The sequence below is a fragment of the Pelophylax lessonae genome (assembly GCF_965119305.1).
Source record: "Pelophylax lessonae genome assembly, chromosome: 2".
Lineage (NCBI taxonomy): Eukaryota > Metazoa > Chordata > Amphibia > Anura > Ranidae > Pelophylax > Pelophylax lessonae.
In genome coordinates, this window is record NC_138769.1 from 101,293,371 (window position 1) to 101,319,419 (window position 26,049).

The 26,049-nt window shown below is 47.5% G+C and overlaps 1 protein-coding gene across 1 annotated transcript in view; it reads left to right on the plus strand.

Moving 5' to 3' along the window:
• Positions 1–26,049, plus strand: part of SON (SON DNA and RNA binding protein) — a 301,593-nt gene that overhangs the window by 183,260 nt on the left and 92,284 nt on the right. The window contains exon 9 of the mRNA XM_082247959.1: positions 16,288–16,467. Coding sequence (XP_082104085.1) covers positions 16,288–16,467 — 180 coding nt within the window. The remainder of the gene's footprint in view (positions 1–16,287; positions 16,468–26,049) is intronic.

Below are 26,049 nucleotides of genomic sequence, written 5' to 3' on the forward strand. Positions count from 1 at the left end.
TTGAGAGCGATACAGCTTTTGCCTTCTCCAGTGGTCGGAACGACTTCAGGGCCGTATGGTTCGGGTACGGACGGACAATGTCACCGCGGTGGCTTACGTCGACCACCAGGGGGGCACCAGGTGTGCCCGAGCGGCCCGAAAAGTGACCGACATTCTGTCCTGGACCGAGACTCACGTCCCGGCGTTCACGACAGTTCACGTTCCGGGGGTGGGGAACTGGCAGGTCGATTATCTGAGCCGCCAGACCCTGGACCAGGGGGATTGGTCCCTACACCCGGAAATCTTTCAGATGCTGTGCGCGAGGTGGGGATCCCCGGATGTGGATCTGTTTCGCGTCTCGGCTGAACAACCTGGGGGAAAGGTTCGTGGCAAGCACGCGCGATCCTCGGGCGGCCGCCTCGGACGCGTTAGTGGCACCTTGGCATCAGTATCGTCTGATGTATGCCTTTCCTCCACTTCAGTTGCGATCCAGGCTCCTTCACAGGTTGGCCTGAAATCCGCACGCGGTGTTTCTGGTGGCACCGGACTGGCCTCGCCGGTCCTGGCACACGGACATCGTTCATCTGGCTGTCGTGCCTCCGTGGAGCCTGCCACTGTGGGAAGCCCTTCTGTTTCGTAGACCGATCTTCCTTCCTGCTTTACAGTCGCTGGCTGTAACGTCCTGGCTGTTGGAAGCCAGGTCCTGTGGACGGGGGTCTCTCCCCTGAGGTCATTCCTACTCTACTCACGGCTAAAGAGCCTCGTCTGGTAACGTTTATTACCGTGCTTGGAAAGCGTACTTTGCCTGGTGTGTGTCCAGGGGCTTCTCCCCTCGCTCATACTTGGTGTCGAGAGTGTTGGCTTTCCTTCAGACTGGTGTGGACCAGCTTTTGGCGCTGGCCACGATAACAGGCCAGGTTTCTGCACTGGCTGTTCGTTTTTCGGCGCCCTATGGCGTCTCATTGCTCATTCGCACCTTTGTTCGAGGTGTCCGTTTTTTGGCCCCTCCTCGGAGGGGACCCTTACCTCCGTGGGACTTGGACTTGGTTCTGTCCATGTTGCAGCGTGTCCCCTTTGACAACTTCAGGGGGATATCGTTTGTCTCTGCTGTCTGAAAAGATTGCCTTTTTTAGTGGCGATCACTTCGGCTCGCAGGGTGTCAGAGTTGGCGGCGTTGTCCTGCCGTTCTCCCTACTCGGTGGTTCACAAGGGTAAGGTGGTCTTGCGACCTCACCCGTCCTTCCTCCCTAAGGTGGCTCTGGCTTTCACCTTGATGAGGACATTGTCGTGCCTTCGCTCTGTGCGAAGCCCGTGCATCCTAGGGGGTTGCTTTGCATTCCTTGGATGTTGTCAGGACGCTCAGGGTTCCCCCTGTCGTCCACTATTTCTTTTCGCGAGTCGGATTCCCTCCTTGTCCTTCCTGAGGGTCCTCGGAAGGGCATGGCGGCGTCTGCGGCGACCATTGCCAAATGGATCTGACAGTCCATTGTTCTGGCCTATACTTGCAGGAACGGGTTCCACCCTTCCCTGTTAAGGCGCACTCTACCAGATCTCTGAGTATGTCTTGGGCCTTCCAGCTTCGGGCCTTGGTGGCCCAGGTGTGCAAGGCTGCGACTTGGTCGTCCGTGCACACCTTCTCCACTTTTTATAAGATGGGTGTTTGGGCATCAGCCGATGCCTCCTTTTGGCCGCAAGTTCTCTGTGCGGCAGTGCTATAGGGACCCTTGTTTATGGGTCTTTGGCTGTGGGGGTGTTTCACCCCTGGGTAGCTTGTTTTCCTGGGTTGTTGCTCATGTTGAGCACTTTCCTGTTGCCCAGCTGGTTCTCTTAGTGTGCGTAAGGTTCCTTTCTCTGATGTGGGTACTGCGTTGCTGTTTCTGCGGCTACGTCTCCAACCCCTCATGTCTACACTGCTTTGGGACATCCCATTGGTGAAGACTTGTGAGGGGGCGGCGACTGTCGGACGTAAGAGAAAACGGAATTTTTGTAAAATCTTACCGTAAAATTCCTTTCTCTGAGTCCTCCGACAGTCGCCGCCCCCCGCCCCTCTTTTGGGGTTTTTGTGTACTCTTGCTGCTATGCTACCAAACTGAGTTGGGAATGCTAGTGCAGGGAGATATTGACTAGTGGGACAGCCCCTAGGGGTGTGTCTATGCTAAAAGCTTTTGTTACTAACAAATCTTGTGCCTAGCAGCTACTCCTGCGGAGCAAAGGTCAATACCCATTGGTGAAGACTTGTGAGGGGGCGGCGACTGTCGGAGGACTCAGAGAAAGGAATTTTATGGTAAGATTTTACAAAAATTCAGTTTTTTTTTTTTTTATGTAGAAAGTTTTTATTAGTTAGCTTTTTTTCTCTGGATTTTTTCATGTGAGATCTACAAGCAACTATGCTGGATCTGGGCGATGGGCTGGATGTATAAATCCAGTGGTCACCCCAGCTGGCCAAGGAGCGCGCGCAGGCCGTGGCTCCATGCTGGGTCGGCTGTGACATAGTCCCACTGGACGGGGACTGACCCCCGTGAGTTGAACGTCTCGCCAGGTCTTACACGACAGGGTCTAGGCCTGTGTCGCAGCGTTCCTATTTGGCCGACAGCCCCCCACTTCAGGGGAGAGGGGTCCTGTCAGGAGATGTGTTCCTGGTACGGTGAGTAAATGTTCCCCCCTCTTCCCTGGCAGATTGTGGGGTGGACGTGGGCCCCTCCCTGGGATGGTCGGACCCTCACACTCCTGGGTTCCTCTCTGTCCTGTTGTGCAGCGGGGGTCTGTGGGTGCGCCGTCGGCGGCACTCAGATGATCGTTTGGGGGGGGGGGGGTGTCGTGTTAGGGAACCACGGGCGGTTCTTCCAGAGCCTACCTGCTGATCGGGAGGTCTGGGGGATCCCCCTGTGGGTTCTCGTATGCCTCGCTCGCCACGTGGGACTGCTATTTCTCTATCGCTCATTGACAGACGTAGTCTTCTTGATTCTCAAGAGCTGGGTTATGTTGTCTCCGCAGGAGTAGGACTAGGCAGAATGACAAAACGTTCTGGCTCCACCCTAGGGGCAGTCCCTGAGGGTATATCCTCCCTCTCTCTGCTACAGGGAATCAGTTTTTTTCTGTCTAGTCAGGAGTAAGGACCTAAGTTCCTTGCTGGGATCTTTTGGTCCTGGCAAGACTTTTTTTCTTTAAGAAAAAGACATTTTTTAGGTAGTTTTCTCCAGTGTTTTTTTCCTGTGAGATCTTCAAGCAAAAATGCCGGACTGGGCGACACTTGTGGTCACCCCAGCCGGCCTACGAGCGCGCGCAGACCATGGCATTGCACTTGGTCGGCCGCGACATATTCAAGTAAGTATGCGGGGCCGGGCGACGGGCTGGATGTTGAGATCCAGTGGTCACCCCGGTTTCTGCCTAAGAGCGCGTGCAGACCAGTGCGCTGAGTCGGCCGCGACGGAGTCCCAGTAAAGGGACTGACTTTGCGAGTTAAAAGCTCGCTTGGACGCCAGGTACCAGAGAGTCGAGGCGTCCACAAACCCCCACCCCGGTGGAGAGGGTATTGTGAAGTGAGGGTGCCTGTCGGTTCGGTATGGTGAGTAAACGTTCCCTTTTTTCCTCATTATGAGGCAGTATATATTATGGGCCCCTCCATATATGGTCAGTATATATCTGATACTTACAAGTCCCCCTTGTAATACAGCATGTGTTTGTGGGAAGTGGACTTGGTTCAAGAGCTAACACTCTACCCAGCAGACTGTAACATTACAGCAGACATAAGAGGTATAATCCTACCTTATGTGCAGTGTATCTCTGTAGATCCATATGTCACCTCTTAGCAGAGTGCAGGTGGATGTGCTGGGAAGACGATATCGGCGGTCCGCCGCCATTTTGCCGTAGACCGAATGCATGTATGTCCTCAGGTCACGCCGGCCGCCATGTTTTTGGAGTCTTATGTCTCTTCTATGGGGGCGGCCATGTTTTGTGAGCCCAGCTTCCTCGTGGAGGGCTGGGAACGCCGGAAGGCGTACACAGGGGGCGGAGCCACGCCTTCTGCCCGGGAAAAAGCAAACAGCTCCTTCCAGTCTGTGTAAAACAGACGCTGACTGCAGTTTGTTGGAAACTGCACTGCATCGGTTGGTGAGCCTTGGGGGTCCCTCTCTCTCTCTCTGGGATCGAGAAGCAGGTACTCTGAGGGGCGCTATTGCGCTAGGGGGAGACACACAAAAAAAAAAAAAAAAAGAAAAAGTTTTTTTGTTTTTGCTGGCAAAGGTGTCCTGAATTAACATGGACCCTGCCACTCATGTATCTCCTCCGGATCCCCTCGAGGGGTCTGCGGGATCCTCCAGCACCCCATTGACAATTGAATCTTTGTCAGCTATTATGGAAACTTTTGTGTCCCGGGTGGAAGTGGCTTGTCAGGGACAGGGCGCAAGAAAGCGACCCCCGCCTAACCCCTTATTATCTGAAACTTCGGATTCAGACTCTGAGCCTATTTCTGCAGTTGCAGGTACTTCATCTGGTATTGGTGTCTCGGGTCCTGTCTCTTCAGACAGTGAGGAGGATGTTTCGGCATCCGCCATAGCCCGAGAGGAAGCGTTGGTAAACGCACTCATTGTATCTGTTCAAGAGACTTTAAGGTTACAGGGTATTCCATCAGAAATAGCTGAAACTGAGATCCCTTTTGGGACTAAAAAGCGCATCAAAGTGGCGAAGGTTTTTCCATTGCCCAAATGTTTTGGCAATCCAATCGAAGAAGAATGGCGTCAGCCAAAACGCACTTTTAATATTTCTAAACGCATTGACAGGCGTTATCCGTTTGAGGAAACCCTTATTAAGAAATGGACAGAACCACCTGTGGTGGATTCACCAATTGCTAGATTGAATAAAGCCACGGTTATTCCTTTAGAAGACGCTCCGTCTTTTAAAGATCCAGTGGATCGCAAGATAGAAGCTATGTCTCGCACCATGTTTTCCTTGATTGGATCAGCTTTCAGACCAATAATTGCTATTGGTCTGGTTTCGCAGGCTGTAACTGAATGGACCAAGTGGTTACGCCGGGACTTAGAAGAAGTCCCTCAGGCGGTATCAGATTTGTTGGAACAAATGATACAGGGGTTACAGTTTGTATGTGATGCGGCGTTAGACGCCACTCCATTAATGGCGCGAGCATCAGTCTCAGCAGTGGTTCTCAGGCGTACACTGTGGCTAAAAGGTTGGTTAGCCGACCAAGGTTCCAAAAAAGCATTGGCTAATATCCCCTTTTCAGGAGAGCGTCTATTTGGAGCCAACTTAGATGAGATCATTAAGGATCTCACCGGTGGAAAAAGCACCTTTTTACCGCAAAATTTTAAAGGTAGAGGAACTCGTCAAAGACGAGGGCCTTCTTTTTCTGCTCACAAGAGGTTTTTTCGTCCAGCGGGTGAAAAAACTAAGTCCTCCAAAGCTCCTGCAGGAGGCGTCAGGGGTCGTTGGTCGGGCAAGCAAAAGCCCGCCCCCTCCAGACCTGAAGATAAACCATCCAAAGCCTGAAGGTGCGCCCCCACCCATAACTGGGGTGGGGGGACGTCTTCGCCGGTTCCCGGATCCATGGCTTTCCAGAATCCCGGACAAATGGGTTTGCGAAGTCATAAGGTCAGGGTACAAGATCGAGTTTCGATCTCTCCCACCGGCGCGATTCTTCCCTTCCAATATCCGTCTATCCGCAGACCGTTTAGAAGATCTGCGGAGAGCAGTCACAGATTTACTACAACAAGGAGTGGTAGTCCACGTTCCTTGGACAGAACGGTTTCTAGGGTTTTATTCAAACCTGTTTACAATACCCAGGAAAGAGGGCAAAGTGCGTCCAATTCTGGACTTAAGAGCACTCAATTCTTTCGTCAACATAAGAAGATTCAGAATGGAGTCCATTCGCACGGTAGCAGCCTTCCTGCATCCAGGGGATGTCCTAGCGTCCATAGACATCAAGGACGCCTATCTTCACATTCCCATTTTCGCAGGACATCAGCGTTTTCTACGCTTTTCCGTAGAGGAGAACCACTATCAGTTTGTGGCGTTACCTTTCGGTCTCGCCACGGCTCCGCGGGTCTTCACAAAGGTGTTGGCCCCAATGTTGGCACTTCTGCGCCAAAGAGGTATATCGATTCTAGGTTACCTAGACGATCTTCTGCTTCATGCAGAGTCTCCTCAGACCTTGCTACAAAACATAGAGATTACTATGATTTCTTTACAGGAATTCGGGTGGCTGGTGAACCAGCAAAAGTCATTTCTGGTTCCCACCCAGAGGCTCGAATATCTGGGTCTAATTCTAGACACAGTCAGGACGAGAGTTTTCCTTCCGGTAGGGAAACTTCGAAAGATTCAATCAGCAGTCCAGTTGTTACTGTCCAACAGCTGGTCTTCCCTTCGGACGTGCATGAGGGTTCTGGGGTTGATGGTGGCTTCATTCGAAGCAGTCCCATTTGCCCAGTCCCATACCCGAATTCTTCAGCAAGAGATTCTTCTCAGATGGAATCGGAATCCGGAATCCCTGGACAATCAGATACGATTGAGCAAACAGACCAGAGAGTCTCTGGTTTGGTGGCTTCGGTCTCCAATGCTCAGCCAGGGAAAGTCATTTCTGCCAATATATTGGACGATAGTGACCACGGATGCCAGTCTATCCGGATGGGGAGGAATTCTTGGTCAGTTATCTGTCCAGGGACTTTGGTCCCCGGAAGAATCCAGGTTACCGATAAATGTATTGGAACTGAGAGCGATCAGACTTTGTCTGATTCACTGGACCGAGCAGCTCCAGGGCAGCCCGGTTCGGATCCAGTCGGACAATGCCACGGCCGTGGCTTATGTCAATCATCAGGGGGGCACCAAGAGTGTCCGAGCGGCCAAAGAAGTGGCTTGCATTCTTCGCTGGGCGGAACGATTTGTTCCAGCAATCTCTGCGGTGTTCATTCCGGGGGTGGAGAATTGGCAGGCAGATTATCTCAGCCGTCAGACCCTGGATCAGGGGGAATGGTCCCTCCATCCAGACGTTTTCCACCAGTTGTGCCTACGGTGGGGCACCCCGGATGTGGATCTGTTGGCATCACGATTCAACAGGAAAGTTCAGAGATTCGTGGCTCGCTCCCGCGATCCTCTAGCAGAAACCGCAGATGCACTGATCGCCCCGTGGGGGCAATACCAGATAATATATGCCTTCCCTCCTCTCGCGTTACTGCCAAGATTTCTTCGCAGGGTAGAGGAGGAAGGAATCCCAGTAATCCTGGTAGCTCCGGACTGGCCTCGTCGAGCTTGGTACGCCGACATGGTCAGACTGGTGGCGGACGTCCCATGGAGACTTCCTCTCAGAGAGGATCTACTGTCTCAGGGACCGATCTTCCATCCTGCTTTACGATCGCTGGCTTTAACGGCCTGGCTATTGAGACCCAGGTGCTGAAGGACAAAGGTTTGTCAGCTTCAGTTATTCCTACTCTAGTTGAAGCAAGGAAAGCGACTTCCAGAAAGATTTATCATCGCACATGGAAGTCCTACATTGCATGGTGTGAACCTTTGGGGTTCCGTCCTCGGTCTTATTCGATTAGTCGAATATTGGCTTTTCTGCAACAAGGGGTTGAGCAGAAACTGGCCTTGAGTACTATCAAGGGTCAGGTCTCAGCATTAGCCATCTTCTTTCAGAAGCCTTTGGCTACTCATTCCTTGGTGCGGAATTTCATCCAGGGGGTGCGACATCTGGCTCCGCCAGTGCACGCGCCGTTACCCCCCTGGGATCTTAATTTAGTGTTGTCGGTTCTTCAGAAACCTCCCTTTGAAGATATTAGGGAGATTCCTCTACCCACGTTGTCCAAGAAGGTGGCCTTCTTGGTGGCTATTACTTCTGCACGCAGGGTGTCAGAGCTGGCCGCATTATCTTGTCGTTCACCATATCTGGTGGTTCATAGAGATAAGGTGGTTCTTCGTCCGAATCCATCCTTCCTACCAAAAGTGGTTTCAGAATTTCATCTGAATGAAGAAATTGTATTACCTTCCCTGTGTCCTAAGCCCAGTCATCCTCGGGAATTTGCTTTGCACTCCTTGGATGTGGTCCGGGCGATCAGGGTATACTTGAAAACGACAGACTCGTTTCGCAAGACGGATTCACTTTTTGTGATCCCAGATGGACCCAAAAAGGGGTTGCCTGCATCTGCCGCGACCATTTCCAGATGGATCAGACAGACGGTAGTGCAGGCTTATTCTATTAAGGGTCGGGAGCCCCCGTTCCCTGTTAAGGCGCACTCCACTCGGGCACTTAGTGCGTCATGGGCCTTTCGCCATCAGGCGTCAGTGGTCCAGGTGTGCAAGGCGGCTACCTGGTCGTCGGTGCATACCTTCTCTAAACATTATAAAGTTGATGTAATGGCATCGTCTGATGCCTCATTTGGCCGCAAGGTTTTGCAGGCCGCAATTTGAGGAGACCAGTGGTCTACCTCGAGGGTTTTTTTCCGTTGGAAAATTTTTTCTTTTAGTCTCATTCTTTGTTTATAATGAGCCTTTAAAACTTCTAGTTTGGCACCGGTTGGGCCTACTAGATTGGATTTGATTTTGTCAATCCCACCCCTCATTTGTGGCACTGCTTCTGGATGTCCCAGCTCTTGAGAATCAAGAAGACTACGTCTGTCAATGAGCGATAGAGAAAAATGGATTTTTGTAAGAACTTACCGTAAAATCCTTTTCTCTTAAGCTCATTGACAGACGTAGTACCCGCCCCTCTATCATTGAGTTGGGTTGGGTTAAATTCTCTGTACTGCTTTAAACAGAACTGATTCCCTGTAGCAGAGAGAGGGAGGATATACCCTCAGGGACTGCCCCTAGGGTGGAGCCAGAACGTTTTGTCATTCTGCCTAGTCCTACTCCTGCGGAGACAACATAACCCAGCTCTTGAGAATCAAGAAGACTACGTCTGTCAATGAGCTTAAGAGAAAAGGATTTTACGGTAAGTTCTTACAAAAATCCATTTTTTCTTGTAGTCTCAGTGACGTGCTACAGTGACGGTGGCCATCTTGGTACACCCGGTTTCGGCCATTTTGTGGTGGATTCTTTGCTTGAAAACTAGGTGGGAGTGCCTGGAGGCGTTTTCCGGTGGGTGGAGCCCCTCCCTTCACCCTGGGAAGTTTTAATGCTCACTTCCTTGTGGAGAGCTGCTGCTGACACGTGCAGACGTTCTGGGACCAGCTGCTGCATTTTAGGGACAGTGAGTTCTGGGGGTCTCTCTATCCCCCTCTCTGTTGGGGGTCTTCTGCGCGTGCCTGTCTTTCGAGGGGCGCTATAGCGCAGTGACTGTTTTTCTTTTTGCAAAAAAAAAAAAATTCTGTGATTTTTTTTTTTTTTCTAATTTTGCTGGCGGGTTCTTCTGGTGCAACGTGGACCCTGCTGAACATCTGTCCCCCACCTTACCTCCTCACGGAGGCTGCAGGGCCTTCCGGATCTCAGCTGTCCACTGATGCAATTTCGATGGTTCTGGAAGCGTTTGTGTCTCGGCTGGAGGTGGCTTTTAGAGGGCGAGGTGCGAAGAAACGACCTCCACCTACCCCTGCCCCATCTGATGACTCGGATTTTGAGTCTGACTCTCGATAGTGAGGATGACATTTCTAACTCTACTGCTGCACAAAATAAGGCGCTGGTGGACGCACTGGTTGTTTCTGTGCGTGAAACCCTGAAATTGGAGGATATTGCTGCGGCTGCACCTGGGACGCATGTTACTTTAGGCACTTACAAGCCATCCAGGGCAGAAAAGATTTTCCACTTCCCCACTCTGGTAAAGAAGTGGATGGTATCACCTAAGGTGGATCCTCCTGTCTCCAGGCTGAATAAGTCTACCGTTATTAACGTGGAGGAATCCCCATCCTTTAACCACTTGCCGACCGCCGCAGGACTATATCCGGCGGCGGTCAGCCCATCCTGGGCAAAGTGGCGTACCGCTACGTCACTCGCCCACGAGCCTCTAGGGGGCGAGCGCCGCCGGAGGCGCGCTTCCGTCCCCGCTCGTTTACGAACATCCTCGCATGTGTGACCGGCGGCTCCGATGTCCGCCGGCCACTCGCAATCTCCCGCAGGAGAGGGAGGAAGGCAGACAGCTGTCTGTCATTCTCCCTTAGATAATCACTGAGACTATACGATCTTGCTATGTAGGATCGTATGTCTCTGTGATGATCTAACAAGCCACTCCCCCTGACAGTTAGAATCATGCCCCTAGGGACACACTTAACCCCTTGATCGCTAATAAAGTTAACCCCTTCCCTGCCAGTGTCATTTTTACAGTAACAGTGCATATTTATACCACTGATTACTGTAGTAATGTCACTGGTACCCCCAAAAGTGGCAAAAATGTCAGTCAAGGGTCCGATCTGTCCACCGCGATGTCGCAGTCCCGCAAAAAAAAAAATGCAGATCGCCGCCATTACTAGTTAAAAAAAATAAAAATGACAAATCTTTCCCGTAGTTAGTAAACACAATAACTTTTGCGCAAACCAATCAAAATACGTTTATTGCGATTTTTTTTTTTTTTTTTTTTTTTTTTTTTTTTAACAAAAATATGTAGCCGAAAACAAATTGGCCTAAAATGTAAAAAAAATTTTGATTTTTTACATTTTTTTTTTGATTTCATATAAAAAAGTTATTTTTTCAAAATTGTCGCTATTTTTTTTTTGTTTATAGCGCAAAAAGTAAAAATCGCACAGGTGATCAAATGCCACCAAAAGAAAGCTCTGTGGGGAAAAAAGGACGTCAATTTTATTTGGGTACAGCGTCTCACGACTGCGCAATTGTCCGTTAAACACATGCAGTGCCGAATCGCAAAATAGGCCCTGGTCTTTGAGCAGCCAAATCCCCTGGGACTAAAGTGTTTAAGGACCCAGAGGATAGGAAGGCGGAGGCTGTGGGCCGCAATATGTACTCCCTGGCGGGGACTACACTGAGACCTGTGTTTACTATGGCTCTTGTCACGCAGATGCTGACTGAATGGGTGAAGCTACTACGCCGTGACTTGGGGGGTAAGCCAGTCCCTCCTACCTTTTGAGGAGATGTTGGGCCAGCTGGTGCAGGGGCTGCAATTTGTTTGCGATGCTGCACTAGACACTGCTCCTTTGTTGGGTTAACTGTCGGTTTTGGCAGTTGTTATTGGGCGTATACTCTGGCTGAAGTGTTGGTCTGCGGATCAAACTTCTAAGAAGGCCTTATCAGAACTTCCCTTTCAAGGGGACCGCCGGTTCGGCGCTAGCCTGGATGACATTTTTGAGGGTCTTACGGGGAAAGAGTACCTTTCTTCCACAGGCTATCAAGGGTAAGGACTCTCGTCGTAGACGGGGTCCATCCTTTTTCGGCTCACAAATTTTTTTTTCGTTCCTCAGGGTCAGTCGATAAGGCAAAGCCCTTCAAGGCTCCCTCGGGTGGTTCCAAGCGACCCTGGTCTGGCAAACGAAAGTCTGGTTTCTCCAGACCTGCGGACAAAGCCTCTTCAGCCTGAGGCTGCGCCCTCACCCCATAACTGGGGTGGGGGGACATCTTTGCTGGTTCTCGGACCTGTGGCTGGCCCGAATCCCAGACAGATGGGTTCAGGAGGTCGTACAGTCTGGTTACGAGATCAAGTTTCGATCAGTCCCTCTGGTTAGGTTTTTTCTTTCCAATGTCCCCCTGTCCCCGGATCGCTTGTGGGCGCTCTATGGGGCAGTGCAGGACCTGGTACAACAAGGAGTGATAGTTCCAGTTCCACACGCGGAACGCTTTCACGGTTCCTATTCCAACCTATTCACGGTTCCCAGGAAGGAGGGCAAGGTGCGTCCAATCCTGGGCCTTAAGGCACTGAATGTTTTCGTGCGCATTCAAAAGTTCAGGATGGAATCCATTCGCACGGTGGTGGCTTCCCTACCTCAGGGGGATTTCCTGGCTTCCATAGACATCAAAGAAGCCTACCTTCACATACCGATCTTTGCCGCTCACCAACGGTTTCTCCAATCACTATCAGTTTGTGGCGTTACCCTTTGGTCTCGCCTCTGCTCCTTGGGTCTTCCCAAAGGTGTTGGCTCGGGTCCTGGCGCTGTTAAGCAGCGGGGGATATCGGTCCTGGGTTACCTTAACGATCTGATTCTCCGTGCAGAGTCCCCTGCGTTGCTGGCAGCGAACATGGGGGTCACCATGAGTACTCTGGAGCAGTTTGGGTGGATTGTCGATCTTCAGAAGTCATCTCTAACCCCTTCCATGTGACTGGTTTATCTAGGCCCGACTTTGGACTTGTCCTCAGCCAGGGTGTTTCTTCCTATGGAAAAACTCCAAAGGCTCCAGACTGTGGTTCAGCTGTTGATGTCCCAACAATTGGTCGTCCCTTCGGACCTGTATGAGAATTCTGGGATGGATGGTGTCGTCCTTCGGGGCGGTCCCCTTCGCTCAATTCCACACGAGGATACTCCAGAAGGAAATTCTTTTCAGATGGAACAAGCACCCAAATTCTCTAGACCTTCGGCTAAGCTACGGGACCAAGGAATCCCTGATCTGGTGGCTTTGATCTCCGATGCTCCAGCTGAGGAAATCCTTCCTCCCTATTTACTGGACAATCGTCACCATGCAAGTCTGTCTGGGTGGAGTGGGAGTCCTCGATCGGTTCTGGGCTCAGAGAGTCTGGTCCCTGGAGGAATCCAGGTTGCCGATCAATGTCCTGGAGCTGAGAGCGATCCGGCTTTGCTTTGCCCACTGGACTAAACGCCTGGTGGGTTGTCCAGTGCGCATTCAATTGGACAATGCCACGGCCGTGGCTTATGTCAAATGCCAAGGGGGCACCAAGAGTGTCCTTGCGGCCCTGAAAGTGGCAGGCATTCTACGTTGGGCAGAGCGCCATGTTGCAGCTCTCTCTGCTGTCCACATTCCAGGAGTGGAAAATTGGCAGGCGGATTACCTCAGCCACCAGGCCCTAGATGCAGGGGAGTGGTCCCAGCATCCAGAGGTGTTCCAGTAGTTGTGTCTTCGTTGGGGCACTCCAGACGTAGATCTGTTGGTGTCTCGAATCAACAGGAAAGTACAGAGGTTTGTGGCCTGCTCTCGGGACCCTCTGGCAGACACCGCCAACGTGCTGGTGGCCCCTTGGGGTCAGTACCAGCTGATGTATGCCTTTCCTTCTCTCAAGTTGCTGCCAAAACTTCTTAGCAGGATCGAGGCGGAAGGGATTCCAGTCATTCTTGATGCTCCAGACTGGCCTCGCCGAGCTTGGTACGCCGACCTGGTCAGGCTTGTCACAGACGCTCCTTGGAGACTTCCTCTCAGGGAGGATCTACTGTCTCAGGGGCCGATCTTCTATCAAGGGTCAGGTTTCGGCCTTGGCTATTTTCTTCCAAAGGCCATTGGCCACCCATTCCCTGGTGCGTAACTTCATCCAGGGGGGTGCGACACTTGGTACCTTCGGTGCGACCTCTGTTGCTACCTTGGGACCTTAATTTGGTGCTGTCAGTTCTCCAGAGGCCTCCCTTTGAATGTATTCGGGAGATTCCCCTGCTTACCTTGTCCCAGAAGGTGGCCTTCTTGGTAGCTATCACTTCCGCGCAGGGTGTCGGAACTGGCGGCGTTGTCCTGCCGTCCTCCCTACTTGGTGGTTCACAGGGATAAAGTGGGACTTTGTCCAGATCCGTCCTTCCTGCCGAAGGTGGTTTCCAGTTTTCACTTAAATGAGGACATCGTGTTACCTTCCTTGTGCCCTAAGCCTACACATCCTAAAGAATTTGCTCTGCATACCCTGGATGATGTTCGGGGGATCAATGTGTATTTGGCGTCTGAGTCTTTTCGCAAGTCAGACTCGCTCTTTGTACTCACAGATGGCTCAAAGAAAGGGCTGCATCTGCTGCGACTATTTCCAGATGGATCAGACAGTTGTGCAGACTTATTCCATTAAGGGTCAGGTTCCACCTTTCCCTGTCAAGGCGCATTCTACTCGGGCGCTTAGTGCTTCCTGGGCTTTTCGCCATCAGGCATCTGTGCTGCAGGTTTGCAAGGCGGCGACCTGGTCGGTTCACACCTTTACCAAATTTTATAAGGTGGATGTGCTGGCATCTGCGGATGCTTCCTTTGGCCGCAAAGTTTTGCAGGCTGCGGTTTAGGGGGCTGTTTGGCCTTGAGGGTGTTACTGTTTTGGTTTTCAGGTGGCCCTCATCTTGTTGTTCTGATGAGTCCTATGTTGCCTGGTTGGCTATGTTTGGCCTTGGGGACTGTTTTTTTTTTTTTTTTTTTCTTTTCCTGCTGTTCCCACCCTCATACAAGTCAGTTCACACCAGGGTGACTCATTGTTAAAGATAGAGTTCACCTTTTTACAAAAAAAATGAATGTGCATTTCTTTCATTCATTGAGGGACACAGCTGCTGATATTCCTAACCATTGGGTTATACTGCCCCCTACAGGAGTAGGACACTAGGCAGAAAAAAGTCAGGAGTAACGACCTATTTCTTTCCTGGGATTTCTGGTCCTGGCAATTTTTTTCTTATAGATAAGATTTTTTTTTCTCCTGGTTCTTCCTGAAAGATCTACAATCTGCTGGACAGGGCGACAGGCTGGATAATCTAGATCCAATGGTCACCCCAGCCTGGCCAGCTCCACGCTAGGTCGGGCGCAACATAGCCCCACTGGACAGGGGCTGGCCTGCGAGTTAAACTCCTCATGAGGTCGCATATGACCGACTCTCGACCCGAGTCGCAGCGTTCTTCCTGGCCGACAGCCCGCCCATTTAGATGGAGAGGAGGTTTTTTTTGGAGCCGTGCTTGCTTTGTTCCTAGTATGGTGAGCAGCTGTCCACCCTCTCCCCCTGGAGGGTTTTGGGGTTGAAGAGTTCCCCTCCTTCCTTTTAGCCACTCCCTCACCTGTCCCCCGATCCTACCCTCCTCCACTAATGCTGGGGCTTTGTGGGTGGTCTGGTACACCACCTGGGGTGGGGGAAGGGCGCTATGCTGGTGATGGGGGGGGGGGGGGGGGTTTGTGCTGCCAGTGATCGGACAATCTGCTGTGCGGGGGGGTTGTACCTGGTGGTGGCTTCCGCCAGGGCCCCCCATCCTGCCTGTGCCTATCCTTGAGGCCCAGGGATCCCTCCTGCATCCCTAGGAGCCTTGTGGTGCCGCCATTTTCTTATAGCCTTTGTACTGCAATGCACAGTGGCCATGTTTGTGTAGTCCGGCGGCCATTTCATTTTGCAGTTGTTTGCTATAGAAAACAGCGGCGGCCCGTGACAGTGGAGCCCTGTGGGCATTGATTTCGGTGGTGGGAGCCCCTTCTCATCCACTAATCTGGCCAGCAACGCACCTCCTTTATTGGCGTGCTTACACTCTGGATAAAGGAGCAGCAGATACCTTTTGGCCAGCAGCTCTGGCAGTCTGGGGGAGGGGAATGTAAGATGGATTAGCACAGTGGTCTCCAAACTGCGTTCTAGGGGCCAGATTTAGCCCATTGCTTGCCTTCATCTGGCCCTTGGGGCACTTTTCTTATCACTGATATAAGATGCTATTCCTCCCACTTACACCAACATTGGGGCATAATACCTTCTACTGACGGCAATGGCGGGGCACTATTCCACCCACTGACAGCAATGGTGGGGCACTATTCCACCCACTGACAGCAATGATGGGGCACTATTCCGCCCACTGTCACCATCAATGGGGCACTATTCCTTCCCCTAACACATGTTTACATGTACCAGGGGGAAGAACTGTTTATATTGTTTGTTCCCACTGCCAGGACAATTTCTACACCCAATAGCCACAGTCTGTCCGTTCCCCCCATGTCTTAAGTACAGTAAACTGGCTCTTTGCTTACAAAGTTTGGAGACCCCTGGACTAGCAGATTCAGATACCCCAAATAGTTGAAGCCAAGCTCCAGCTAACACTTTTTAGGCAGTTACAACAAACTGTTATTTTCCTTTTGGGATAAAAGATTTACATAAAAGCTGATCATTGTAACCATCCATGCCGGGGTTAAATGGTTTGTCTCAACCATCTAACTGCTACACCTACAGGACAGCTTGTTCTGTTGAAACTCTTACTGGGAGAATAGCCAGGTTAAAATAAGAGCCTAAAAAACGATACCGAATGCAGCCATCACACATAAGAATTGGTAAGCTGTAATATAATATTTGCTTTTCGGTTTAATACCATTTTAAGCATATTAAGAATGTTAGTTGGGCAACTGTATTAGTATTCATATTCCTATGTTTATCCTCCATTCTAATGTGTGTAAAAGTTGATTCCAAAGTTTTCTTGATACACAGATCTGTGAGTTAAGTTATGTTGTCTCATTTCTGATGGTAACTGTGTTGCAGAACTAAGACTTTTCTTTGTTTTTCATTAGAATCCTAGCTTGAAGCCAGCTCCGAAAAATCAGGTAACTTTGACCAAGGAGTTTCCAGTGTCCTCAGGATCTCAGCACAGGAAAAAGGAGTCCGATAAAGTGTACGGTGAATGGGTTCCTGTGGATAAAAAGACAGAGGAGATCAAGGATGATGTTTTCACCAACACAGGTCCCTCACAGGTAAGAGATACATGCTTATTTCTTCTTTGATACAGCTGAAATTGTTTTAGTAAAAATTTTGTTTGCAGTTGCCTAAATCCAGTGCTCACACATACTTAAATAGGCTGTCACATTGTTATGGGCAAAGAGACTGTGTCTGAATAAATCCCTATCCCAATTACCTAAATTCACCTTTTCAATGCTCCTCCACTGCTCCTTCTGGTCTGCTACTTTAAGAATATCCAGTGTTTCTGGGTATGGAGGAAATTTCGATCTCTTTATGCAATTCTCTGGCCAAGCTTCCATGCCTTAGAACTGCCATATTAAAGTGTGTGGCTACAGCAGCATTGCCTCAAATTTATCACACCAGCCGACACCTGGTATTTTCTATTTTGCTGCAGACGAGGAAAGGGGCAGCGATATAGCACTGGAGAGGTGAAAAAAGTGGTCAGGATTGGGATCTATGCTTTCACTTTACCTTCAGTGGGCAAGATGGCAGCGTGTCTTTTTAGAACAAGTCATCTCAGAGCACAAAATCAGTATTGGTTTTTTGAAAAGCCATTTTACAGTGTTTGAAAGTCTGCTTTATGCCTTTGGATATGTTGACATAACATAATCAAGGGTTTTTGGCATTTAACCACTTAAGCCCCGGAGGATTTGGCTGCTAAAGGACCAGGGGTTTTTTTGCGATTTTTTACTGCGTGACTTTAACGGACAATTGCGCGGTCGTGCGACGCTGTACCTAAACGAATTTGACGTCCTTTTTTTCCCACAAACAGAGCTTTCTTTTGGTGGTATTTGATCACCTGTGCGATTTTTTGATCACGCGCTATAAACAAAAAAAGAGCGTAAATTTTGCAAAAATAACAATATTTTTCACATTTTTTTATATGAAATTCCCCAAAAAAAAAAGTAAAAATCAAAATTTTTTAACATTTTTCGGCCAATTTGTTTTATGCTACCTATGTTTGGTAAAAAAAATCGCAAAAAGCGTATTTTGATTGGTTTGCGCAAAAGTTATCGCGTTTACTAACAAAGAGAAAGATTTTTGTCATTTTTGGTGTTTTTTTTTTTAACGCGTAATGGCGGCGATCTGCGATTTTTTTTTCGGTACTGCGACATTGCGGCGGACAGATCGGACCCTTGACTGACATTTTTGACACTTTTGGGGTTACCAGTGACATTACTGCAGTAATCAGTGCTATACATATGCACTGTTACTGCAAAAATGACACTGGCAGGGAAGGGGTTAACTTTATTGGGAAGGGAGGGGTTAAGTGTGTCCTAGGGGCGTGCTTTCTACTGTGTAGGGACATGGCTATTGGTGTAAAAGCAAAGATCAACCGTTCTACATAGTAGAACGGTCAGATCTTTACTTTTACACAGGGAGAACTGACAGGCAGCTTGTTTACACAAGCTGCTCTGTCTTTCTCCCTTCACAGGAGCGATCGTAGTGTGGCCGGCGGACATCGAGTCCGCCGGTCACACGCACTGACTTGCCTGTGAACGAGCCGCGGCGGGCGCGCGCCTCGGCGGGCGCGCGCCCGCTCGCTATAGGCTCGCAAGTCAGTGACAGGCGAGTGACGTACCGATACGTCACTCTGCCTGGCCGGGGCTGACCGCCGCAGTATATAGTCGTGCGGCGGTCGGCAACCGGTTAATGCTTAAATGTTGACAGACTGAGATGGATAAATGTAGAGCCACAAATAGGGCTGAAAATGCTGTTCATTTTCCCTCTTGTGCCAATGCCAGGGTCAGATTAAAAGGGATGATTAGTATTTGGATTCATTGTTCCTCCCTATCAGTAGCAATCGTGACTAAAGGCCTTAGGCTTTTCAATTTTGGACAAACCCTGGTGACAGCTTTAAAGTGGTTGTAAACCTCAGACTTGAAATATGAACAAAGCATATCCCTCTCTAGTGTGTACTTGTCTAAATTAAAAGCACTAAGTGTAATTTCTGTCTGCTGCTTCATTCCTCTATTGGCATGAATCACTTCTGCCAAGTTTTCTTGACACCAAAAGAAAAAAAGGGGACAGGGGAGGGACCTCCAGCTGATTGACTGGCTCAGCTCTGTTGCTGTGTAAAGGGGGGTGTGAACCTTTCCTTCCAATCAGCTTTCAGAGCACTCCTCGCTGAGCTCTGCAGAGTGTAACTTCAGCTCTCCGCCCCCTTTTTTCCCTCACAGTCTAGACAAGCTGTATAAATTATAGACTTTGGCTGTAAACTTATGTAGGAGGATTTTATTCATCTGTGTATCACTTGAGGCCAGTCACATCACTGGCTACATGTAACGGTTTACAACCACTTTAAGCAGCGTTTCCTCAGGAAAGGTAAATTTCAGCTCCCTAGTTACTGTTTGTACACCCACCCCATTAAAACTGCTAACATAGTTGGAGCTTTTATATGTGGCCCTCCTTAAGACCCCCTCTGGCCATTCCACCTTTAGCTCCTGCTGCACTTTGCCTTTGCCAAATGGCAGAGTTGGAGACCACATTGGTCATAGTATGGTAAATGTGTTGAATTAGAAACCTCCACATACATGGAGACAAACCACTTCCAGTTTTTCATAACCCAATTCCTGAGTACTTTTGGATGTTTTTGACCTGGATGGAATGTAGTATGTGTGCAGCAGTTTCCCCAGTGAAGTGTGCAAACTGTCATTCTAGGTATTTGGAGGTTACTTGTGTGCTGGACCTCCTTGATGGTAGAAGAGCCTCTAGACTGTCACACTGATTAGAAAAAAAAAAAAACTTGCCCTTTTGTGAAAGAAATGTATTCTGTATTGTAAAGTTGCCTGTTAATTTTGTCTAGAGGGATTAGCAGATTTAAATCTAGAATGCAGAGTTGTGTGATATTTTTTTTTTTTTTTTTTTAGGGCTACAGCTTACTATTTAAAAATGTACGTAACATAATAATTTTGTCTGCATTTAAAATAAACCTTTTATGTACATGGCTTTGTAGTTATAACTGAGATCTGTATGAGTTTTCTTCACCTCTGACAAACCAGTGTTGAACATACAACATTAATGATCTCCGTACATATGAATGTAAGAGCAGCTGAATGAGTGACTAAGTTATAGAGCAGTGCAAACAAAATGGACTTTGTGATGTTTAATCTAATGGAACAGCCTGTGAAGCTGGTGCAGAGTAAGCATCCAGCTTTTCTTGAATTTGACTTCGGCAAATTCTACATTCACTGAGCCTAAGGTGCACTTGAAATAAAATGCCTCCCTAGTGTTTTATTTTTCTTCATTTATTTGTCGTTCATACATTTATAAATCCAGCTTTGCTATATGGCGTTTTCTTGTTTTACAGTTCTAGAATTGTTTGAGGAAGGTGGATTAACCACACTTATATACCTGTTGCCAAACCAACGTACTGATGGGCTGAGACCCTCCCTTCTTTAATGGCCTCACATGGACATAATGCTTCCAGATCGTGAGTTGTGATTGGTTGCAAACTGGTCATTAAAGAACACTAAGGACTGATTCCTAACGGCTACATCAAAAGCAGAGAAAACCAGGCCCCAGATGTGCAGAAACTGTATGGTTCTACAAACAATGGACATATAAATATTTTTTTATTTTTTATTTTTTTCTCCTTTCTGTGCAAAGTTTTAAGTTTGTTCCACAGCTCTTCAAGTAAACCTTTTGTGGCCCTGAATACCCATAAGACAGAATAAATGCGTAATGACTTTAACACTTTAAATAGAAGCTTAATATAACTAACTGCCGGTTTAATCATCATAAATGGGGTTTGACCTTTGGTGGCACCTGCTATATCACCAGATGCTTGTGTGCCTAAGCCCAGAGTGTATATAATACCGTACATGAAAAATTTCAAGTTCATGCTTTGCATGGACCAAAAAATTGGTTCCTCCTTAATAGTGTATAGATTTTGCTCTAAAATTTAAAAAGTGCTGTCATTTTATATTTTGCATTAATTAAAAAGACAGCTATTTTGCTTTATATGTATATAGCCATGTCTGCATTTTAAAAATAAATCTTCTGTTTCTAGTCGAGTTTCAGTTTTCAAACATGCTTTATTGACACCATTTGAAGTTGAAAAAAATTGGTGCCAATGCCTCAGTGTACGCAGCTCCATTAAATTCTGTAGTGTAACAGCTGTCTGGGACCCTTTCAGGGGTCTTTTGTAATTCTTTTTTTTTCAGGCCCTATTAAATAAATCATGCTGTATGTTAATACAATTAAAACCGGTTTTAAAACTAGGATGTTTGAAGATACACCAATGCCGCCAGCTCTCTAGCTTAAAGTAATAATTTTTGAAAGGGGATTTTTTTATTTTATTTTACTGTGCATGTTGTCAGCCCAAACGTTTGTTTCGTAAGTCCTGCTTTACAATGCTCTGATGTCAGACGGCAGTTTCTTGCCACCTTTCATACCAGTGTCATACTTTGTAGCAATATTGGTTTTCACAGCATCTTGCTGATAGTTGCACAGTTTAAAGTTGAGTGGGAAAAAATAATGTCCAAGTGTGTTCTGGGGAGAGCTTAAAGAGTATAATTAGCCTCTTTTGCAAAAAAAAAAAAAAAAAAGCCCCGTTGTGTTACTAGGACAGCCTAAACAATGTTTTGCCTCTTTCTGGAAAAAAAAAAATAATAATAAAATGTTGAAATTCTGTGTACTTTAGAATTAGCTTTTTCCTCCTTGAATTGCATGAAAAAAAATGTTGTTACGAACTGCAGAATACCTTGAAGGTGGAAGACGCCACAACTACCTGTTTCATGTTTTAAATTGAAGATCTACAGAATATCTCTGTTTACTTGAATAATCATGAAGAGATCTTTCCAAGTAAGGGAATAGATAACCTAATTGCTACAAAAAAGGGGGAAAATAATTAACAGCTTGTTAGAAATAAGTTATCTTCTACCTAATTTAACATCTCCGGTTTTCCGGAGGAGACTGTCCAACTATAGGGGGTCAAAGACACTTCAGCTTCAGGACATTTTCATACATGGTGAAGGGTTCCATAGCTTGTTTAAATGCTGAAATCTTTTTTTCTCTTTTTTTTTTTTAATATATAGTTTTACACATCCACTTAACACTTTTATTAAAAGGAATTCAAGTTATGACACCCTAAATGATTAAGCAATTTCAATGCAAGTAGCACACAGAATCCTCAGTTGGATAGTCACTTGGTAATCCTAGAGATTGTTTCGATAGCTGTACAATTGTGTATATTAGAACTAAGCTATTAGATATTACACTGCCAACAAATACAGTCCCCTTATCCCTTGAACCAGCCTTTCTCAACCCGTTTTGACACGGAGGAGCCCCTCAAATCAAAGGTGTATTGGCATATCTGTACAAAAATTTGTTTTCAGTAATAATAATGGAATAAAACCTTGTCTTCACCCTTACATTGGTGGTCCGTGGAGAAGTGCCCCCTAACATTATTGGTCAGTAAAATTATTTGGTGTTTTCCGTAGCGAAGGGGCTCCCTATATTTGTGGTCAGTAGAGGAGGGACCACTTTAAAATGGTGCTCTCTGGGAGAATGGCCCCAATTAATGTGTGGCCAGTAATATGAATGCTCTTAACATTTGTTGTTAGTGGGAGGATACTCAAATGATAGTCAGTGAAAATTTTGCTCACCTTACAAATGGGTGAAAAGGTCATTGGTGTTGCTGGTTACATACTTGAGAGGTAGAATTGTTTTTGCTCAAGGGACCACTAGCAATATCTGGAGGAACCCCTAAGGTTCCACGGAAGCCTAGTTGAGAAAGGCTGCCATAGACTGTAGAGGTCTCCAACGAACTGTACAATTGCTTTGATTTAGTACTGCACAAATGTATAAAGTTATTAACCCTCTGCTTTGTCCTGTGTCAAGAAAGTCCTGCATTGCTAGGATTGAGATGGCCTTTGCTTAAGTAAGGATTCTTCAAGAATCAAAACTATATGCTTTCTGTACAGTTTCTGAAATACAGGTAACATCTTTACAACGTAAAAAAAATGCGCAAAAGCTTGTTTTTAAGGCATTTTAGATGATGATATTGTGTAATCCCTCCACTGCCAGAGAGACTTGCAGTGCCTTGCACTTTGGAAACTTCTGGTAGCGTGGCAGTTTCAACTGCCTGTAAATATGTTTCTATTGTAAATCAATGCAGTTTAAAGTCTGATACAGCTGTACATACATGTTGTTATGTTAAAATGTAAAAAAAAAAAATGGTTGAATAATGGGCTGATTCTGAGTGTGCTTTTCAAATTACGCAAGAATATTGTCCTATTTTTACTTGGATGTGATCTTTCTTTTGTGAAGTCTTGTATCGAGTAAACAAATTTTTGCCCTATATTTGTTTTTTTTTTTTTTTTGTCTACATACATCCTTTAACAGCTGCAACTGCAAGTGTTATTCAGCTTTTTCCATCTAGTTTTGTCCATGTTTTGGAGAGTTATTTCGCAAAAAAAAAAAATCTTTTAATGCTCAATGTTGACTCTGGTTGTCTGATTTAGTTATTTTCCTAGCATACAGTTTTTAAAAGGACAAGAAATTAACGCCAAACTCGTTGGGTTTGGGCCGCCTCATTTGCTGTTCCTGGGTATTTTGTTAGGTTGACTGGTTTATATAGATTTATATACTTCAAAAGAGAGCCACCAATTTTGATTTAGATGTCAATGACTAAACTTGCAACTTGTAGATTGTTTTATATCCAACAAAAAGTCAACCTAAGCCAACATCGGTATGTTCAGTAATAGTATGATGATGATAATAGGGAAAGCATTATTGTCACACAGCAAAGAACACCTACTTGTAAATGTTGATTTTTTTTTTTTTGGAAATGTAATTTTCATTATGAATAAAGAAATAGTCCAAGTATTTAATTTTTCTATTTAGCCGACTCCTTCTTTACCAGAGAACACAATTCGGGTGAGGGGGTCATTTTTGTATATGACAATTTTAGATTCTGTTCTTGTTGCCAGCATATGATATCTTGACTGTTATGGAACATGATATGTCAGAAGTTGGAAATAAGTCTGACCTTAGATTAGGTCTGATTTAACGTTACCAGTTAACCGCCCTTTCAGTACACATCTGTCAGCTATTACTGTCCCTGCTCTTTGCACAAAATAATTAATGTTTCTTTACAAAGAGATCGCTGTTTCCACCCAACTGGAGCTGCAGCCTTCTAGCTTTTGCTTGTACCACTGAAGAAGCTACCACTGGCTGCCAACGAAATGAGCTTTTGGAGATGGAAAAGAGTCTGTGCATTGGGTTGAGCTAGTAATCTGTCTCCCGTGAGCTCATTGTTGCTTTTTTCAGCAACAAAATGAACTAAAAATCTGGAGGCTTCAGACTGTGGAGGAAAATACAATTACAGTAAAACCTTGGATTGCGAGCATAATTTGTTCTGGAAACATGCTTGTAATCCAAAGCACTCTTATATCAAAGCGAATTTCCCCATAAGAAATAATGGAAACTCAAATGATTCGTTCCACAAGTCCTTCAGTTTATAGTCCTATATACAAAGATTATAGCAATGTGATAGGTTGTGTAACCATAAAATGTCCATCCACAATATGTAGCCTTCCCAAGGGGATTAGAAGCAAAATCTAGCAGAGCTACAGAATATAGGAGAGATGAGGTGCCTCTAAGTGTAGCAATATGGTTACATTTAATGAAGGTTCAACATTTAGCAACTCACATGGTTGATGATTAAAATAGGCACACCTAAGTATGCAGGCATCTGGCGTAAAGCTGTCCACATAGACCATCTTCTGAACCACCGGCTCTCACCACTGTCAGTCTGCAATCCTCACGGGGAAGAATAGCCTGCAGTAGAGTGATCTGAAAGTGAGGCTTTGAATCACTCGTGGAGGGCAGGCGGGAAGGGATGATGAAGATGGCGGTGCGGAGGATGGTCTATGTGGACAGCTTTACCCCAGATGCCTGCATACTTAGGTGTGCCTGTTTTAATCATCAACCATGTGAGTTGCTAAATATTGAACCTTCATTAAATGTAACCATATTGCTACACTTTAGAGGCTCCTCTCTTCTTTTTTATACAATGCGCTACTTGTATATCAAGACATCGCTTGTATATCAAGTCAAAATTTATTTAAAAAATTTGCTTGTCTTGCAAAGCGCTCTCAAACCAAGTTACTCTCAAACCAAGGTTTTACTGTATCTCTTTACATTTCTCTTTCGTTCCTTGGCGGACACAGCTCCAGAATCTTCTTATCCACTGGGTTATATGCTGCCCCCTACAGGAGTAGGACACTAGGCAGCAAAACCTTACCACGCCTATGGGGCAGTCCCAGGGATATACTCCCACACTCTGCTATAGACAGTCAGTTTTTTTTCTGCCTAGTCAGGAGTAAGGACCTAATTCCTTCCTGTGAGAACTACAATTAACTGCTGGACTGGGCGACGGACTGGATATTCTAGATCCTTAAGGTCTCCCTAGTCCAGCCAGTGAGCGTACTCGGGCATGGTGGCTGGCCTGCGAGGTAAACGTCTCGCAGGGGCCCATACAACCTGGCCCCGGCCTGAGTCGCAACGTGCCTATTGGCCCGCAGCACCCCTATTCGGATGGTGTGGTGGTCTGCCCGGAGCGGTGCACACCCAGTTCCATGGTGTGATAAGTAGTGTCCCCCCCCTCACCCCTGCTGGTCGTTTGGGGTTGACGTGGGCCCTTCCCTGGGACAGGTGGACTCCCGGGTTCCACTTCCTCCCCCCCCCCCCCCAGCCCCTCTAAATGGTCACTGTGGGTTTTTCGGCCCCCCTCTCTCCTCTCCCTAGGGTGCTGTTGTGAGCGGTCTTTGCCACATGCTCCTATGGGGGGTAGGCTGTAGTTCCTGCTGGCCGAGCTGCTGATGCTGACCATGTTTTTCCTTGGGCGCAACGGGGTTGAGCAGGGTTTCCTGCCATCCTGGGGGTTGGTGACTAGGGCAGCAATGTCCTCAGGCTCCCTGTTGGGCTGGGGGAGCAGTTGTGTTATCATCTGTGGGTACGTGCCTCACATGGCCGGATTCTGCCTAAAATTTAAGCCACGCTTAATCGGCAAAACCTATGTGAGGCGACCCCCTGTGAGGATGGCTGATGCCACTGCCTCCCGTATAGGCATCCACCTTAAACTCCGCTTCCGTGGGTGATTGGATCTGTTGAGGCTCGCATCCTGGCAGCAGGGCGCCCTTAAAAATTTAGGCCAAGGCCTACTAGGCCATGCAGGCCATGCTGGGTGCCACCATTGGGGGGAAGCCTCAGTGGGTCTAGTTGAAGCCCCCAACTCCCCCCTTGGGCATCTGCTGGACTGAAGATCTGTGCTATTTGCGGCAAGGCCCCCACAAAAAGGCCATGGTTAACGGCCTGCTGGGCCATATGGTCAGCTTGGCACTTCCCCTAAACCTGGTGGCGCCAGGGGGGTGCACTGCCTGCGTGTCCGCTTCACGGCGGACGGCCAACCTTTAAGGGGGACTATGTCCTTTATGGTGGGCTCTTTTGTGGGGTCTCATAGGTGGTCTAATTGTGGACCCTTGGCCAGCGTCCCTTTGCGGGATCGCAGTTGACATTCTACCCCGATTATGTTTTGGGGTGAGCTTAGTATGTAGCGACCCTACTGGGTCTGCGTCCACACACTTCGA